Source organism: Mastigoproctus giganteus, chromosome 7 (genome assembly GCF_048544385.1).
Source record: "Mastigoproctus giganteus isolate SK-2022 chromosome 7, ASM4854438v1, whole genome shotgun sequence".
In the NCBI taxonomy this organism is placed as follows: domain Eukaryota; kingdom Metazoa; phylum Arthropoda; class Arachnida; order Uropygi; family Thelyphonidae; genus Mastigoproctus; species Mastigoproctus giganteus.
Genome location: NC_143581.1, coordinates 70,679,781 through 70,700,457, shown reverse-complemented (window position 1 = coordinate 70,700,457; position 20,677 = coordinate 70,679,781). Strand labels below are relative to the sequence as shown.

The 20,677-nt window shown below is 37.9% G+C and overlaps 1 protein-coding gene across 5 annotated transcripts in view; it reads right to left on the bottom strand.

The window, feature by feature from the left end:
- The window catches only part of LOC150082988 (uncharacterized), a 1,785,507-nt gene that overhangs the window by 1,647,705 nt on the left and 117,125 nt on the right, over window positions 1-20,677 (bottom strand). For all 5 annotated transcript variants that reach the window (XM_090377722.1, XM_090377724.1, XM_090377725.1 and 2 more), the window contains exon 4: window positions 19,672-19,801. In XM_090377722.1, coding sequence (XP_090233848.1) covers window positions 19,672-19,801 — 130 coding nt within the window. The remainder of the gene's footprint in view (window positions 1-19,671; window positions 19,802-20,677) is intronic.

The following is a 20,677-nucleotide window of genomic DNA, read 5'->3' as shown; positions in this document are numbered from 1 at the left end:
TCTTGATATTATCCCAGAATCTTTTCACCTAGGTACAAACTTCTTCTATAGTTGGTGTCTTCACTCGTCCTGCTGGTGTCAAATTGTCCCCAGAAGGCTTCATCCATTGGTTCCATTCATCTCTCATAGCAGCTCTGAAGGGTTTGTTAATGCTGACATCAAGTGGTTGGAGCTGGGATGTCAAGGTATGACGGGAAGTTTTGTTTTTTGCTCTGCAGCAATCTTCTTTGTATTTTTTGTTATGTGTGCCCTGAACTGATCAAGCACCAATAGGGCATGTTTTCGTAAGAGCCCACCTGGTCTCCTGCTCCAAACTTTCTCAAACCAGATCTTCATCCCATCCTGATCCATCCAACCCTTGTCATGAACGTGGACAATCACTCCTCGAGGAATGTCTTCTTTAGGCATTGTTTTGCATTTGAAAATCAGCATAGGAGGCAGCTTGGTTCCGTTGGCACAACAAGCTAGAACAAATGTATAATGGCTCTTTTCATGTCCACTTGTCTTCACAGTTACAGTTTTCACTCCCCCCCCCCCTTCTTATCAACAGTTCTGTTACTTGGGACATCAAATTGAGGGGGGGGGCTTTGTCCATATTTGCAATCTGTCCCAACTCAAACTGATGTGTCTTCCGACATTGAATGACGAAACGATGAAATTCAAGGACATTGTGCTCATAGCTTCCAGGTATCTTTTGGGCAAGTCTGGTGTGTGTACGCATGCTTAGTCCATTCCATTTCATGAACCTGATGCACCAATTGTGTCCTCCTTTGAAATCAGTAACTTCTTTTTCATCAGCAAATTCTTCTTGCCTCATGCTGAACCATCTTTGTGGAAACAGGAATTCCAATTGCCCTTTACTCCTCAATCTATATCTTCAATTCCCTCTCTAAATTAGGCCATTTTGCTGACTTGCCTCTAATGGCCTTCTTCTGCGGCGCCTCCGTAGCCAGGTGGGAAGGAGCAGCAGCAGTGTGTAGCACACGCTTCTTGATTAGACCGGGGTTCGAGCCCGTCACCACCAAATACGAAGGATGCGGAAAGGTCAGGGAATGACCACCGCATATCCCGGAGCAATATGGCCTTAGTTGCTAATGCTCCTAAAAACCAAATAACAAATAACAAGCCTTCTTCTGCTGTGGCATTTTCAGTAGTAGTAGTAGTAGTAGTAGTAGTAGTGGCACATGATGCAAGAAAGCAAGTGTAGGAGCTTATGCAGCATCAGCCAAAAAAAAAAAAAAAAAATCACACCATTCCCTCCAAATGCCTGTCCAGTTCCTCAAATTTATTTAACCTATCAACTTCTACAACGACAGATGGAAGTTTGTTCCAGCAATTAACCAGCTGCTGGCTAAAGGCAAATTTCCGCACATCTATTCTACATCTGTCCTTTCTTAATTTGAACTTATGTCCCCGTAGGTTGGTAATCTGAACAAGTGGAAGGATCCCATCAGAATTCAGCGTGCTCAACCCATTCAAGGCCTTATAGACCTCAATCAGATCACCGCGCAGGTGCCTAGTCTCCAGCCACTGCAATTTGCAGAACTTAAGCCTCTCTTGGTAAGAGAATCCCTTCATTCCCCTCACCAATCGTGTTGCTCTTCTCTGTACACGCTCAAGCAAATCTACATCCTTCCTAAAATGAGGCCCTTCCTAATTGCTGGAACAAACTTCCATCTGTCGTTGTAGAAGGCGTGGCCTGACCATTGCCTTATACAGAGGGACAATCACCTCCTTTTCCCTGCTAGCAAAATTCCTATATATCATTGACAAAACCCCATGACCCGCCCTTGCAGCCTGTCTGCACTGCTCAGAAAACTTCATATCTGACTGCACAATTACTCCCAGGTCTTTTTCATTTTCTACCACCTTAATTGTAGTACCACACAGTTGGTACGTTTCTCTGGGGTTACTTCTACCCATATGCAGTACTTTGCATTTGTCAAGGTTGAACTTCAGTTGCCACTTCTTAGCCCATCTGCCCAAATTATCTAGATCCTGTTGCAGTAGCACACTGCCATTACTGTCATTAACAACCCTGCCAACCTTTGTGTCATCTGCAAACTTCGACATTAAGCCTGATATACCTTCATCAATATCATTGATAAATACACAAAACAACAGTGGACCCAACACCGAACCCTGTGGGACTCCACTAATAACATTAGTCCACGAAGAGCAGCACCCATTGATTACCACCCTCTGTCTTCTCCCACTCAACCACGCTTTTATCCATTGTAGCAACTTACCCTTAATACCATTCTGCTCCAATTTGTACAGTAGTCTTCCATGCGCAACAGTGTCAAAAGCTTTCCTGAAATCCAAGTATATGATATCAAAATTATTTTTTGCATCCAGTTCCTTTGTGACCACATCATAATAACCAATCAAATTTGTCAGACAAGACTTTCCCTTAACAAACCCATGCTGTGTTTGAATTATTGATGCAGTCTTGTCTAGATGATCCTGCAATGCATCTTTAACCAGCGACTCCATTATAACTGGGAAGTAGGGTTTCTTCTTCCTGTAGCCAGTCTCGGATTGTTTTCTCAGTTGGAGGAGGACCAAACTTATGTTCAGCAGCACGATTTCCATTCACTTTTGCAAACTGAATCACTTTTAACTTGAATTCAGCACTGTATGAATATCTTTTCTGAGCCATTTCTGGGCAGAACGTAGCAAAATGTAGCCTAATATACTGGTAACAAGTGCGAAACAATGAGCGCAAAGACAACAAGCGCAAAAAAGCGGAAAATGCAAGTAAAAAAAATCTACAACCACTGTATAAGACGCACCCAGTTTTTAGACCCAAATTTTTCGAAAAAAGGTGCGTCTTATATATGGGGAAATACAGTACTTTGATTATCATCATTAACCATTCTGCCAACCTTCATATCACCTGCAAATTTAGACATTAATCTTGATATGCCTTCATCAATATCAGTAATAAATATCAAAAACAAGAATGAGCCCAGCACTGAATTTGGGGAATCCACTAACAACATTAGTCAAGGAAGAGTAGGACTCACTGTCAACCACCCTCTGTCTTCTCCCACCCAACCATCTTTATCCACAGCAGTAACTTGCCCATAATGACACACTGCTCCAATTTCTACAGCAGTCCTTTATGTGCAACAATATCAAAAGCTTTTCTGGAATCTAAGTATATAATGACAAAACCATTTTTCTGCATTCAGTTTTTTTGTTACTGCACGTTAGTATCCAATCAAATTGGTCACGCAAGATCGCTGTTAAGAAATCTCTGCTGTGACTACAGTATAATTGCATTCCTGCATTACTTCTTTAACCAGTAACTCCATTATTTTTTTATAGAATAGAAGTCATGCTAATTAGATGTAATTACTCACATCATACCTCGATCCTTCCTCACTTTGTGTACATTCTCACATCTACAGTCTATAGGTACAGCCTCTTAACTGAAAGGAGTTCTCATAAGGCTAACGGTTTGCTGGCCTCTTTTGCTGCTTTCCTTAATATAATTAGATACGTTCTATCTACCCTAAGTGCCTTTTTTTTCCATTTAGCTTCAACAGTTTCTCTTCCACTTTTCTCTCAGTTATCACAAAATCATTTAGAGTCCAGTTAGAATCTGATACACTTCTGTCATCCCCATCCCTAAAAATTGTGTGAATGTAGATTCAAAATATACACTGAGACTATCAGCAACCTGAGCAGGATCAAACAAAAGTTAAACCATCTATATTTAGTGGATGAATGCAATGCATCTCCTTTTTCCTTCCTTCTTTCTAGCATTTATATAAGTAATAAAGTTTCTGCTACTTTTCTTTTCCAGAGACATCTAATAATCTGCCTCAGGTTGCCTAACCTCTTTTGTGGCTTGATTGGAAACTATTTCATATCTACTGTAGGCTTCTGTATCACCTGATAATTTATATACAGCCCATACATTTTTTCTTTCTACAACAAATCTCATGGTGCCTCCGTAGCCAGGTGGGCAGGAGCAGTAGTGCATAGCACAGGCTTCTTGAAATACGGAGGATGCAGAAAGGTCGGGGAATGACCACCGCATATCCCCGGAGCAATATGGCCTTAGTTGCTAATGCTCCTAAAAACCAAATAACAACAACAACAACAAGTCTCATAAGTTCATCTGACATTCCTTTAGGTCTAAACCTTAAACAATTTCTCTTATTTCGTATAAAAAGGCCTAGTAGCATCTATTATTGCATAACAAATGCTTGTTTACTATTTAGAATTCATATCATCAGTGACTCCCACTGAATAGATTTTAAAGTTTGTCTGAAACTACTGTAGTCACTTTTAGAAAAGCAAAAACCTTTTGCCCTTGATAGCAAGAGATTTAGAGATTTACATTTCTAAGTAAAATTGACAGCAAGAGATTTAGAGTTTGTTTGTTTATTATTTGGTTTTTAGGAGCATTAGCAACTAAGGCCATATTGCTCCGGGATATGCGATGGTCATTCCCTGACCTTTCCGCATCCTCTGTATTTGGTGGTCACAGGCTCGAACCCCGGTCTAATCAAGAAGCATATGTGTTATGTACTGCTGCTCCTGCCCGCCTGGAGGCACCAGAGATTTAGAGATTTACATCTCTAAGTAAATCATCAATACTCTGTGATCAATGCCACCTAGTGGTTCTTTTATCTACAGATTCTTAATGCATCAACAATTGCTGCTGATAATCAGATCTTTCTCTCATTTCCTCTCTAATATGCTGGTGTAGGAAACAGTCATCCAATAAATCCACAAAAGTGTTTCAGCTCTGTGAATGACCACATGTTCCAGTCAATAGCTGCAACATTAAAATTCCTATTATAAGACATTCTAATTTACTGGCTCACTCCATTTATCTGTACAGTTGTTTGTTATACTTATCACAGTCACTAGGACTATAACACCCTCCTACTCTCATTTTTGTTTTCTCCAATGCTTACGTCATACCAAACTGACTCAACAGTACACTAGCCACCCATACGTCAATTAAATGTGCAGCCTAGGATTTTATGTGCTTCTTAACTAGGAGCATAACCCCTTCTCCATACAGCATGTGTGTGTTTATACAATAACTCACTGACTTACGTAAGGGTTGCGTTCTGCGAAATGCTGCATAAGTCGGATTTTACGTAAGTCAGCATTTCCCCCATGCTTGTGCAGCACTTGCTGAATTGATTGAATCAAAAAAGAAACGTTCGCCGAACATGTAAATAGAATTATTTATTGTATTTATTCAATTTTTTATCTCATGCGCAGGAAAAATTACAAAAGCGTGCAATTTAAAAAAATTTCAAAATTATAAAATTACAAAATAAGAGGAGACAAGTATAACATCAGTAAGTTTTACCTCTCAAGCATCATTGCCAGAATCGACGTCTTTGCTTGTCACGAACTTGGGTTGGGGTTCACCGTACTTATCCTTAATATCTTCATAAATACTTCTTGCTTTTGCTTGAATGATCATTAGACTCCTGGACACTCGCTTCTGAATTTGATTTTCCATCCATATTATTAATAGCTTTTCCATCTTCGATATAGCACCTGAACGCTGTTTTGTGATCACTGTTGATCTTAAGTGCGTTGATCCTTTGACATGTTCTTTTATAAGTGCACTGTCCTTTAAAATAGTATTCACTGTTGAAGCAGCGAGACCTAATTCCCTTGCAATAGATGACAAACTTTGTCCTGCTTCGTACTTTTTAATAATTTTCATCTTCATTTCTAAATCTTTTTTTTTTCATTTCCTGGCACTACCACCACTTGCACTTTTCATTGGTCTCTTTCCCTTCATCATTGTAATACGTAAACAGGAATGAAGAGAAGTTTATGAAAATTTGTTTTTTATATGATTGAAGATTTCAGTGAAGGGGAACACATTTCACTCTAATAGTGTAGAAACCCACACAATTGCAGTTATCGGTATTATTGCAAATGCAATAAGATCGAGTTTACTACCCATTTGTAATTTCTTGCACTAACAGAAAAGCCCAATAAACTGGAAAGTGCAAATTGTTTCTATCATTTTCTGGTTGTGCCTTCCAGAAACGTGCTTTAGAAAAATATCACAAAGGCATTCAAAATTGATTCTTGTAACGGGAACATATAATAAAGATAAAAGGGTAGTGCAATTTCCATTATAAATATGACTTTTTAGAGAGATAAATCGTTTAAGAATATAGTTAGATAGTATGAATCAGAGCTGTACTACTCAATATGTTCTACGTTGATAATAATATTAGAAAAACAATAGGTCCTATTCGACCTCTTGTTTCCTACAGGAACTCGGCATTTTCATCCTTAGCCACACATGTATATAACATTATAAAACCCTTTAGACAGGTAATACAATTTGGGATTAAGAACTACGATACATTATTTAATAAGCTTAAAGGCTGTAGACTCGGCGACAATGACAATTTATTCTCACTAGATGTTACCTCATTATATACGAATGTAAACGTTGAATACACATTAGATAGTATTTGGGATATGTTAAATAAAAACTCGACACCGATTAATTATACGAAGCTACCTATTAAGGAAATTTTTCACTTAATTAAACTGTTAGTTGAGGCTAACTTCATCACCTTTCGAGACAAGGTGTACAAACAAATTTTTGGATTACCAATGGGTTTGAGCCTGAGTGGCTTAATGTCAGAGATCTATCTCTCAACGATTGAGCAGATACATTTGACACCTTTTCGACCCCGTATCACATACTATGGGAGGTATTTAGATGATGATCTAGTTATTACCGATAGTAGTACTATCCAAGACATTTTACATTCGTTTAATAATATTCATTCTAGACTCAAATTTACATTAGAAAGGGAGGATACGGATACAAAGTCATTAAACTTTCTAAATTTCACGCTTACCCGGGACTCGAATAAAATACAATTTAGCATCTATCGAAAACCTACAAACACCGGTATGCTTCTACATTATAATAGCTATCACCCATTCACCTACAAAAGATCGATTATCTTTAATCAATTTCTTAATGCCTATAAATATTCAACAACAGAATCTGCTTTGGACTCAGAAATACAAATATTAACTAGCAGATTCTTAAACAGGGGTTATTCCATTACCACAATAAACCGAATTAGGGTACAAGCTAAGGATAGGATACAAAATACTACACCAATCAACAATAGTAATATCAAAAAATACTTTATTTCTGTTGAATAGTGGCACAAACAGCTTAACAGATTCTTTAAAGATACCGAATTTAAAATTGTAGCTAGGCCAATACGGAAGTTACACACTATACTGAACAATCGCTCGGTTCTTTCAACGTTCGCAACACAAATTAATGATCTGGTATACAACATTTCTTGTGGTGATTGCGACTCGTCTTACCAAGGTTCGACCCGATTTTCTCTTAATATTCGTGTAAATCAACATGAAGCCTCGGTTCGTGCTTCTCGTTCAGCAGCGTCAGAATTAGCCTTTCATGCCATTAACGAAAAACATACTTTTTTATTTAACGAGGCCAAAATACTTAACGTTCAACGTAATCATACGCGACTATTAATTGCAGAAACCGTTGAAATTAAATTACACGAGAATTCTGTTAATGTTCGGTGGCCATATTTGATCTCCGATGCGTGGACCTTTACGCGCATGCGCGAGGACAAATAATTTCTATTTAAGTATCAGGTTTAACCCGATTCGGTAATTTTCATTCCTGTGATCACGACATACAGTCGAAAAGCGTTGTCAACTTCGGGAAGGAAAATCGTTTTGAATATTTTCGTTAGATTATTTTAATTGCATTAATTTGATTTTTAATTGTTTTAAATTGATTTGAATTGTGTTAAATTGATTATTTAATTATTTATATTTTACTCTAATGTACCGGTAAGTTGTCGATTTTTTCGTTTTTTCTGTTTTAATTTCTGGAGGGTATCATACGGAAGTGTTCTACGTACTACATTGAAGTAAACTCCTCTTATTATTTTACTAATGTTAGTAATATAGTGAAATTTTCAACTTCCAAGGACTTGGAACGAATTACAGAAAAAAAAAAAAAACAAACAATAGTGTTATTGGGTTCACATTACGATATTTTCACGATACTTCCATTTATTCCTACCAGATGCAAAATACGTTTCCACGATTTATTTAAACCTGCACCAGCCAGCAAATACGTATGTAAAAACTTCCGTAAGTCAAGTACTACGTAAGTTGGGGAGTTCCTGTACATAGATATTCATATACATAGAATTTTAAATATTCAAAGAGTGAAATTAGATTTTAGTGACTGTAATTTACTTAACCTGGCAGTATTATTGCTCTTTTTTTTGCAACGCAATTGATATCTCCTACTCCGACAGAGACTATGGTACTTTTAGTGATATGATACTATTTAAAAAAAAATTTTAAAAAGTATTCAGATTTTAATTGTTCTTGTAGTGTGCTAGCTTGACCTTTTATCAGTGGATTGCAATGCTTTATTAATTTTATTTAAATTAAAAAATAAGTACATAATTGAAAGTATTCAGCTTTTTGAATTGTGCTTGCAATATACCATACTTGAACTTTTACCAGTGGATTGTAATGCTTATTAATTTTATTTATATTTTTTCATAATGATTCAAAATTTTATAAACTTGTTTTTTGGCTCTCTAAAAATACTCACTAGTTACAATAAAAAAATTTTTTTTACTTATTATGCTAAAAAAATTTTGAAAATGTTGGCGGCATAAAATGGTAACATAAAACTATCAATCACTGCCGTATTTATAAGGCATTCAATGCACTAAACTTTGGCGTTATTCCGATATAACCAACCAAGCTAATATTTACAAAAAAACCACACCACCTTGAAATTATCATATTTCAATAAGAATCTGAAACTTGTTTGTCACACTAAAACACTCCATCAAATGTTTCTTGCTCCAAGCTTCCTCCAAGTTAAGGACAACTGAAATGGCCAGTTTGATACAAATTCACAGACTCCCCACGATGAATAGGGTGAAAAATCTTACCATAACTGTCAAAATGATCATTGGCAAGATTTCGGCACCATCATTCTGGGACTTGTGCTCTTGAAAAGTCCCTCAGCCTTCCCTCAGAGCGACTCCAACTCTGTGCCCACATCTCAGCCATCTCCACCTATCCAACTGGTTCTTGCCTTTTCAGCTACTCGCATGTGCCCAGACTTTAGATGCTGACCTTAATAAGTTTGCTTGTGACAGTAAAAAGAGATGCCACATCCCTGAATTTTACTTCCCTGTTCCTGATCCGTCTCCTCAAAGCTCGTCTTAATGCCGCAAGCCAACAATACCATCTGATATGAAGATGACTTACAATCTTTTCAGTATTACAATGAGTAATGAAACTACTAACTACTTCTGTTCAGTGCAAAGAACATTTCCTACTTTATATTACTATATAAAATTATTTGTTTCCACTTGTATGTGATTTGTATATTGTGGTGTATATAACTGTTTTATACTTTGAGTTTTGAGCTGTACTTTCTTTAATGCATCCATATATGTATTTCCTTATGTTCAATTTATCAATGTTCTCTGTTTATTATTATTTATCCATTTGTCTTACATACTGTATTATCACTGTTAACCCCTGGTCTGGTGGCAATCAAGGGCAATATTGCAATGTATCCATTTGTATTATTATTATTATTGCAATAAAGATTTCTAAGTACACCCCATATTGTAAATACAGCTGAGAAAGGAATAATGAAATGTCAACAGAATTTATTTAATAAAATCTGAATAAGTGATGCCACTAAATGAATTGGCAAGTTAGTTGGCATTGCTACATCTAATTATCTATCATACCACTGGTCCATCAATTTTATCAGTCAGAGTTTTGTTTTCGCTGTTCATTTAATTTCAGCAATTTAAGCAATTTTGCTTTTACTAAGGGCACAAGAGATTACCTAGCTTTTAACTTTTTTGTTTTTGTATGAAGTGTCATTGTAAAAAAATTTCCAAATAGTATGCGACTTTTTATTTTTGGTCCAAGCTATTGTGAAAGACGTGCTTTATTTTGTTATCAGAATTGATGCCTGTCCACAAATGTTATGGCTGTGTTTCATATTAACAGGGCAGTAATGTGTGCAGAAGGAGAACCAGCTGGATTTTCTCTTATAAAACAGCTCTAATCAAAATAAAGAGGCAACTTACTGTTTGTGACTTTTTATCTGCAGCCAAAGAGCCTACCCCACATAGAGAAACAAAAGGTAAAAGATAGTTATCCTCTTATGCCATAGTAAAAATTTGACACTTTAGTTTGCCATTACCATCCAGCACGGTGGGCTGAAAAAAATTTGCCGATAAATGTAGCCATAATATGTGGAGGAAAGCCAGTTCAAGTAGCAAGAATGAAGCATGTCCGACTTTCACATGTAAAACAGCTCCAATCAAAAATAAGTCTTGTACTGTTTGGAAATTTTTTAATAATATTCCCATATAGAGAAACTAATTTTAAAATCTAGATATCCTCTTATGATATGAGTAAAAAAAAATAAGCATATCACTTTCTCATTTCCAATGTGAGCTATGCCTTGCTATGCAATAATATACTACCTGTGTGTGTCTTACTCACATTTTAATCATTAATCTAAATAATAACGGTGTAAAAACACTATAGACAACTCTTAGAGGAAAAAACTATGATAGTAGTGTAAAAGGTATCATTTCAACTGTATCTCATATTGTGCTCTTCCTTCAAAATGAGTTACCATGTACTGCACAACCTCGAATAAGTAACGCTTCACTAATAGAGAAGACTATTGTTACTTATTCTCAGTGGGCACCACCACCACCCCCCAGATGGCACTGTTTCAAGGCTTGTTGGCCTTTCATTGGTGGGTGGGCAGGCACCCTGGTATTGCAAACATGATGTGAAGGTAATTCAACAATATGAGAGATGCAAAAGGTGTACATGATAACATTTAAGTAAAACTAAATATGCAGCTGGGCATAATATTTTTAAGAGTTATAATTATCTATATAATAATGGTGTAGAAACACCATAGACAACTCTTAAAGGGAAAAACTACGATAGTAGTGTAAAGGGTACAATTTCAGCTGAATCTCATATCATGCTCATCCTTCACAACAAGTTACTGTGTATTGCACAACCTCAAATAAGTAACACTTCACAAATAGAGAAGACTACTGTTACTTATTCTCAGTGGGTACCACCACCCAGAAGGCACCGTTTCAAAGCTTGTTGACCTTTCATCAGTGAGTGAGCAGGCACCCTGATATTTGTGCAATACATGGTAACTCGTTGTAAAGGATGAGCACAATATGAGATACAGTTGAAATGATGCCCTTTACACTACTATCGTAGTTTTTTCCTTTAAGAGTTGTCTATGGTGTTTTTACACTGTTATTATATAGATAATTATAATTCTTAAAAATATTATGCCCAGTTGCATTTAGTTTTACTTAAACTTTAATCATTAATATAGATATATCTATTTAATTCAAATAATCTCTTCCGACCTCTATACATACTGTTATATATACCTACATATAATAAGGCAATTATTTTGCATGAAGCAATGGGACTACGCTTAAGATTCACTATTGAACAGGTCAATGCCTTTGCACCATGTTTTATTCATAGTGAACTGTCCAAGTCAATAATTGGCATCGTTTTAATTGTCTCATATTGTGAATCGATCTTCTCAATGAGTGGCCGAGATATTGCACTGCTTTGAATAAGTAAAGCTTCACCAGTGGAGAAGACTAATGTTACTTATTCTCAGCGGATACCACCACTCTGACAGCAGCGTTTTGAAGCTTGTTGGCTTACTCATTGGTGGGTGGGCAGGTGCCCTGTTTCTGCAATAGTGACAACCTAGTTAGCATTAGCATTAGTAGAGGCATTTGATGCAAGAAAGCAAGCTTATGCAGCATCAGCCAAAAAAAAAAAAAAAAAACCCACTTCCACTTCACCCCTCTGTTCGTTCCAAATACCTGTCCAGCTGAGCCTTAAACTTATTTAGGCTATCAACCTCCACCACAAGGGATGGAAGTCTGTTCCACCAACCAACCACCCGCTGGCTAAAGGCAAATTTCCTCACGTCTATCCTACATCTGTCTTTCCTCAATTTGAATTTATGCCCTCTCAGGTGATTTTTCTGAGCTAGAGGAAGAATCCCATCAGCATTGAGCATGCTTAAACCATTCAAGGCTTTATACACCTCTATCAGATCACCTCGCCAGTGCCTAGTCTCCAGACACTGTAATTTGCAAAACTTAAGCCTTTCTTCGTAAGAGCACCCCTTTGTTCCATTCACTAATCTTGTTGCCCTTCTCTGTACTCGTTCCAGCAGCTCTACATCCTTCTTGAAATGAGGCCTCCAGACCTGTATACAGTACTCTAGGTGTGGCCTGACCATTGCCTTATACAATGGAATAATCACCTCCTTATCCCTGCTGGAAAAATTCCTGTGTATCATTGACAATACTCCATGAGCTACTCTTGCAGCCTGTCTGCACTGCTCAGAGAACTTCATATCTGCCTGCACAACCACCCCCAAGTCCCTTTCATTCTCTACCACTGTCAGTGTAGTACCACAGAGTTGATACGTTGTTCTGGGGTTGCTGTTTCCCATGTGTAGTACTTTATATTTGTCAATGTTAAACTTCATTTTCCACCTCTCAGCCCATCTGCTCAACCTTTCCTGATCCTGTTGCAGCAGCATAGTGTCAGTAGTGTCCTTGACAACCCTGCCAACCTTTGTATCATCTGCAAACTTGGACATTAAGCTTGATATACCATCATCAATATCATTTATAAATACAGAAAACAATAATGGACCCAACACTGAGCCCTGAGGGACTCCACTAATAACATTAGTCCACGATGAGCAGTGTCCATTGATTACCACTCTCTGTCTTCTCCCCCTCAACCACCCCTTTATCCATAGCAGCAATTTGCCTCCAATGTCACACTGCTCCAATTTGTGTAGCAGTCTTCCATGTGCAACAGTATCAAAAGCCTTTCTAAGATCCAAGTATATAATATCAAAGTTATTCCCTGCATCCAGTTCTTTTGTGACTGCATCATAATATCCAATCAAGTTGGTCAGGCAAGACTTCCCCTTAACAAAACCATGCTGTGTCTGAGCTATAACTGAAGTCTTGTCTAAATGATCCTGCAGTGCTTCTTTAACCAGTGCCTCCATTAATTTTCCTGGAACAGAAGTTAAGCTCACAGGTCTATAATTATTTGTGTCAGCCTTTGATCCTCCTTTGTGAATTGGGGTCACATTTGCAAATTTCCAGTCTATGGGTACCTCGCCTGAGTCCAAGGAAGCTCTCATAATTATGGCTAAGGGTTTGCTTACTTCCTTTGCTGCCTCCTTTAATATAACTGGATAGATCCCATCCACCCCGGGCGCCTTTCTTGTGTTTATCTTCAACAGTTTCTCCTCCACTTTACTCCCAGTTATTTCAAGATTCTGTAGCTTACTGCCAGAGTTGAATACACCTCTGGCATTCCCCTTGCTGAATAACTCCTCATGTGTGAATGTCGATGCAAAATATTCATTTAGTTTGTTAGCTACCTGAGCAGGATCATCAACAGTTGACCCATCAATATCAAGTGGACCAATCTGATTCATCCCCTTCCTTCTAGAGTTAACATAAGTAAAGAACTCTTTGCTGTTTTTCTTTGCATTCCTTGCCAAGGATTTCTCGTAATCTGCCTTTGCCTGCCTAACCTCCTTTGTAACTTGGTTGCATATCAACTTGTATCTATCATAGGCTTCTGTGTCATGTGTTAATTTGTAAGTATCCCATGCATTTTTCTTCTCTGCCATATGCCTCATTAGTTCATCTGACATCCATTTTGGCCTAAACCCTGAACAATATTTCTTAGTTGGTATGTAAAGCCTAGTAGCTTCCAAGATAAGTTCTTTGAATGCTTCCCATTTTGAATTTGCTGTTGGTAACATCATCAGTTGGTCCCACTGTATAGAATTTAAATACTGTCTCAGTCCATCGTAGTCGCCTTTACCGAAGCAATAACCCTTCCCTTTACCCCTAATGGTAGTTACCTCTTTGAGTAAATCCCACTTCAGCACACTGTGATCACTGCCACCTAGTGGTTCGTTTATCTGCAGATTCTTAATGCATGAAGAATCACTGCTGATAATCAAATCAAGAGTATTACTCCCTCTAGTTGCCTCCCGAACATGCTGATGTAGAAAACAATCATCCAATAAATCCACAAAAGCCCTGCTAGTGTGTGAGTAACCAGCCCCCAAATTCCAGTCAATATCTGGGAAATTAAAATCTCCCATTATAAGACTCTCTGATTTACTGGCCCACTCTATTTCCCTGTACAGTTCCTTATTATACTCATCAGAGTCATTAGGCCTATAGCACACTCCTACTCTCAATTTTGATCTCCCAATGCTTATGTCACACCAAACTGACTCAACACTGCACTGTCCGGCGATGTCGACTGGCTTCACTTCCTTGGTTTTTATGTGTTTCTTAACTAATAGCATAACCCCTCTCCCCTTCCTATCCTGTCTATCCTTTCTGTAGACGTTGTACTCCCCAAATTGCAGTTCTGCTTCCCTTATATCTGTGTGACACCACGTCTCTGATATCCCAACAATATCTGCCTTTGATGTTTTGAGCAACACCTCAAATTCATCAAATTTATTTACTAAACTCCTAGCATTGGTGTACACACAAGTATACCTGCACTTGTTTCTATTCTTAGCTACCCTAACACAACCCATGTGTTTACTTGTACCGCAATGGCTCCCAGCAGTCTCTGAAATACCATGCATCTTGTTTTCCAGGCTTCTGCTCATTCTAATAGAAGCAGTGCAAGAATCTCTTTCACCTCTGCCAGTGGCTACTGTCAATCTATTGGTCTTTGTCTCCCCCCAAGCTAGCAGTTTTCCGACCCACCTAACACTGCCTCGATAGCATCAGCAAATATTCTTGCACCCTTTCTATTTAAGTGTATCCCATCCCTGTAGAAGCAATCTCTCCTGTTAACAAGTACAGTCCAGGCTGAAAAAAATTCTACCCCTTGAGCCTTGCACAATCTTTCCAGGGCCGAATTGATCGACAAGGCTCTCATCATATACTCCCTCCTATCGTGTCTGGGCAGAATTGCAGACACTTTCAAATTCAACCCTAATTCTCGGCTTTTGTTCAACAGTGACCTGTACTTGTTAAGTAATTCTGCCGGTCTCCTACTCTTAATATTATTAGTGCCAACGTGTACAACTATATCACCTTTTGTGCCCTTAAAAGATGATATTCGCTCTACGTCATCAACCTTTGCCCCTGGCAGACATACCCTGGTCCTGTTCCACCTATCTTTTTTACAAAGCATGTTCCCTGTTTCCCTGACAATAGAGTCACCAACAACTACTAGTTCCTTCGGGACCAGCGCATTCTGCCTTGGGGGTTGTCTCTGTGTCACGCAATGCCCAAGTGCAAGCTCTGGCGTTGATGTGGGCAGCTGAGAGCTTGATGGGCCCCTCAATTTAGTTTCTTCTAGGGCATCCACCCTGTCCTTCAAGCTCTCATACAGGCCCACAAGAACGCCGAGTTGTTGCTTGATATCGATACACTCCTTGCATCGCGCACACACAAAGACATCCCCCTTGGCAGTATCATGTCCCGTACCCGATTGCTCTGCAAACATCAAGCAAACAGTGCATTTTATAAAGTTATGAAGTATAAGTTATGAAGTATTCATAGTTATGAAGTATAAGTCCACAATATGAGAGCGATGCCTGATGGTGTGTAATAGTATAAACTAATGCAATTATTTTGCATGAAACAATGGGATTACACTTCAGATTCACTTGCCTACCCACTGATGAGTAAGCCAACAAGCTTCGAAACAGTGCCATCTGGGTGGTGGTATCTGCCAAGAATAAGTAACATTGGTCTTTTTTCACTGGTGTAACATTGGTTTTAACAATGTTAACAATAAGTAACATTGGTTTTTTACTTATTCAAAGCAATGAAATACCTCGGCCACTCGTTGTGAAGGTTGATTCACAATATGGCATATATTGTGATATATGCCATATATCCCAAAACAGTTATATTATTTTTTTTTTCCGGTATCTAGTGTTTTCTACGAGTTCCCTTTATACAACTTCCATATCACGTGTACCACTATAGTTATGTATTAATTATTTGTTACGATTAAGTCGTTATATATATATAGAGTTAAAAATACAATTTAATTGACAATAAAGTTTATCAAGATTAATAGATTTACTGATTAATTGACAATATTATATTATGCACTATACTACACTAAGCTTATGCTATTGTGTAAAAATGGCGGGAATTCTCGAACGGTACTTCTACCGACTCGTAAGTATTGATTAGCTTCCAAATCTCGCTATCTCAATTTAGAATAAACTAAGGATCCTGACTAGGTCTATAATCTACTTATAGAAGATAATCTGATATAACAATTGGTTAATAAATCGACTAAATTTGGTTAAAAAAAAAGACCTCTCGTTCAATTTGTAACACGTGGATTTGATACCATTACCGATACTAAGTATTACCTACAAAATCTCTGTCTAAGTTAAACTTTAAACTAAGTATCATAACTAGGAATATAAAGCTACTCTAGAAAATAAGTTAATATGACAATTTAAGCTAATAAATCAGAAATTAAATCAGGAAAAACTTCTCTGTTCCAAGAGCTTCAAGGAGCTTCGTCTCTTCCTCTGCTATGAATACATTAATGTCTTATAATGGGGGATTTCAATTTCCCAGATATTGACTGGAATTTGTGGGTTGGTCACTCGCACACTAGCAAGGCTTTTGTGGATTTATTGGATGATTGTTTTCTACATCAGCATGTTCCTGAGGCAACAAGAGGGAGCAATACTCTTGATCTGATTATCAGTAGTGATTCTTCATGCATTAAGAATCTGCAGATAAATGAACCACTAGGTGGCAGTGATCACAGTGTGTTGAAGTGGGATTTACTCAAGGAGGTAACTACCATCAGAGGTAAAGGGAAGGGTTTTTGTTTTTGTAAAGGCGACTATGATGGTCTGAGACAGTATTTAAATTCTATACAGTGGGACCAACTGATGATGTTACCAACAGCAAACTCAAAATGGGAAGCATTCAAGGAACTAATCTTGGAGGCTACCAGGCTTTACATACCAACTAAGAAATATTGTTCAAGGTTTAGGCCTAAATGGTTGTCAGATGAATTAATGAGACATGTGGCAGAGAAGAAAAATGCATTAGATACATACAAATTAATGGGTGACATGGAAGCCTATGATAGATATAAGTTGGTCTGTAACCAAGTCACAAAGGAGATTAAGCAGGCAAAGGCAGACTATGAAAAATCCTTAGCAAAGGATGCAAAGAAAAACAGAAAAGAGTTCTTTACATATTTAAACTCAAGAAGGAAAGGGATGAATCAGATTGGTCCACTGGATATTGATGGTTCAACAGTTGAGGATCCTGCTCAGGTGGCTAACAATCTAAACGAGTATATTGCATCTACATTCACGCATGAGGAGTTATTCAGGAAGGAGAATGATGTAGGTAAAGTAAACATTGGCAGTGAGCTGGATGATTTTGTAATAACTGAGAGGAAAGTGGAGGAGAGATTGTTGAGGATAAACATAAAAAAGGCACCTGGGGTGGATGGGATCTATCCAGTTATATTAAAGGAGGCAGCAAAGGAAGTAAGCAAACCCCTAGCCATAATTATGAGAGCTTCTTTGGACTCAGGGGAGGTACCCATAGACTGGAGATGTGCAAATGTAACCCCAATTCACAAAGGAGGATCAAAGGCTGACACAAGTAATTATAGACCTGTTAGTTTAACTTCTGTTCAAGGCAAATTAATGGAGGCACTGGTTAAAGAAGCACTGCAGGATCATCTAGACAGGAATTCAGTTATAGCTCAGATGCAGCATGGTTTTGTTAAGGACAGGTCTTGCCTGACCAATTTGATTGGATACTATGATGTAGTCACAAAAGAACTGGATGCAGGGAATAACTTTGATATTATATATTTGGATCTTAGAAAGGCTTTTGATACTGTTGCACATGGAAGACTGCTGCACAAATTGGAGCAGTGTGGCATTGGAGGCAAATTGCTGCTATGGATAAGGGGATGGTTGAGTGGCAGAAGGCAGAGAGTGGTAATCAATGGACACTGCTCAACGTGGACTAATGTTATTAGTGGAGTTCCTCAGGATTCAGTGTTGGGTCCGTTGTTGTTTTCGGTGTTTATGAATGATATTGATGATGGGATATCAAGTTTAATGTCCAAGTTTGCAGATGATACAAAGGTTGGCAGGGTAGTTAAGGACACTACTGACGCTATGCTGCTGCAACAGGATCAGGAAAGGTTGAACAGATGGGCTGAGAGGTGGCAAATGAAGTTTAACATTGACAAATGTAAAGTACTACATATGGGAAACAGTAACCCCAGAGCAGTGTATCAACTCTGCTGTACTACACTGACAGTGGTGGAGAATGAAAAGGACCTGAGGGTAATTGTGCAGGTAGATATGAAGTTCTCTAAGCAGTGCAGACGAGCTGCAAGAGTAGCTCATGGTGTCTTGTCAATGATATACAGGAATTTTTCTAGCAGGGATAAGGAGGTGATTATTCCCTTGTATAAGGCAATGGTTAGGCCACATCTTGAGTACTGTATACAGATCTAGAGGCCTCATTTCAAAAAGGATGTAGAGCTGCTGGAACGGGTACAGAGAAGGGCAACAAGATTAGTGAATGGAACAAAGGGTTGCTCTTACGAAGAAAGGCTTAAGTTTTGCAAATTACAGAGTCTGGAGACTAGGCACCGGCGAGGTGATCTGATAGAGGTGTATAAGGCTTTGAATGGTTTGAGCATGCTCAATGCCAATGGGATTCTTCATCTTGCTCAGAATAATCACCTCAGAGGGAATAAATTCAAATTGAGGAAGGACGGATGTCGGATAGATGTGCGGAAATTTGCCTTTGGCCAGCGGGTGGTTGGTTGGTGGAACCGACTTCCATCACTTGTTGTTGAAGTTGATAGCCTAAACAAATTTAAAGCTCAACCGGACAGGTATTTCGAACGAACAGAGGGGTGAAATGGGAGTGGTGTGTGTTGTGTTGGTTTTTTTTTTTTTTTTTTTTGGCTGATGCTGAATAAGCTTGCTTTCTTGCATCATATGTCTCTACTAATGCTAAATGCTAATGCCAATATGATTAAAATGATGCTAATTATCAACTTGGACAGTTCACTATGAACAAAACATTGCGCAAAGGCACTAACCTATTCAATAGTGAATCGTAAGTGTAGTCCCATTGCTTCATGCAAAATAATTGCCTTAATTTGCTATCACACACCATCAGGCATCTCTCATATTGTGGACTTATCCTTTGTAACTCAGTTGTCACTATTGCAACAACAGGGTACTTGCCCACCCACAGATTAGTAAACCAACAAGCTTCGAAATGGTGCTGACACTTGTGCTACCTCAGCCACTTGTTTTGAAGGTTAATTCACAATATGAGATAAAATTAGAACGATGCCAATTATCGACTTGGACAGTTCACTATGAACAAAACATGGTGCAAAGGCATGCATTCAATACTAGTATATAATAGAAAAATAAATGTACTTTTCTGAAATTAAAAAACTGATGTTGTTTACCTTGCATTGGAATATGAAGGAATTTCTTCGTATGATGATTTATTAAGGCACTCATTATCCACATTACATATCAGAGACTGCAAAAATGGTAATGCACCAGCACTAGGTAATGCCCTAGCATTGTAGTAACCTGAAAATAGCATTAAAAGTACAGAATAATTAGTAAGAGCTATATTTATTATTAAGGTTAAAATAAATTGTCCAACATCCAAATAAAAACTTAATTCAAATAACTTTAAACTTATCTGCTCAAAATAAAAGAAGCAGTCATGTCATATCCTAATCTATATAACTGATCCTACTTAATTATTATTTTAAGTAGCTTCAGTATTTTTAGTAAGGGAAATCTCACTTTGAGTTAAAATTTCTAGTTATAAGATTGTTGCATAAAATTAACAATATCTATACTATTTTGTGTTACTGTGTTTCTTACTTCCATTTCATGTAGTCTTGGATTTTCTAAATACTCAATGCCTAGGGAAGAGAGCAAATGAAATGCATCTCAAGAAATGCTTTAACACTGTGTCAATGGCTTTCAAACCACTGTATATCCAGAGAAGAATTTACTATAAGCCAGCCAAGCTCAAAGACATAAAGTAGCATTTAAAAAAAATTAGAATGCGGAAATATAAGTCAAAAGTTACCCAAATAAACAGCAGAGTGCATTTCTTTCTATGTCACACGAGTTATTTAGCATCATAAGTTGCCAACACATTATACATTAGTAGAGGCCTGTGATACAAGAAAGCAAGCTTATATAGCACAGCCAAAAAAAAAAAATAACAAAAAAAAAACTTCCTATTTCACCCATCCATTCGCTCCAAAAGTTAGTCCTATTCTTCCTTGAATTTATTTACGCAATCAACTTCCACAACGACAGATGGAAGTTTGCTCCAGCAAACAACTATCTGCTGGCTAAAAGCAAATTTCTGCATCTCTATTCTGCACCTGTCTTTCCTCAATTTTAATTTAGGCCCCGTCAAGTGTGTAATCTGTGCAAGGAAGA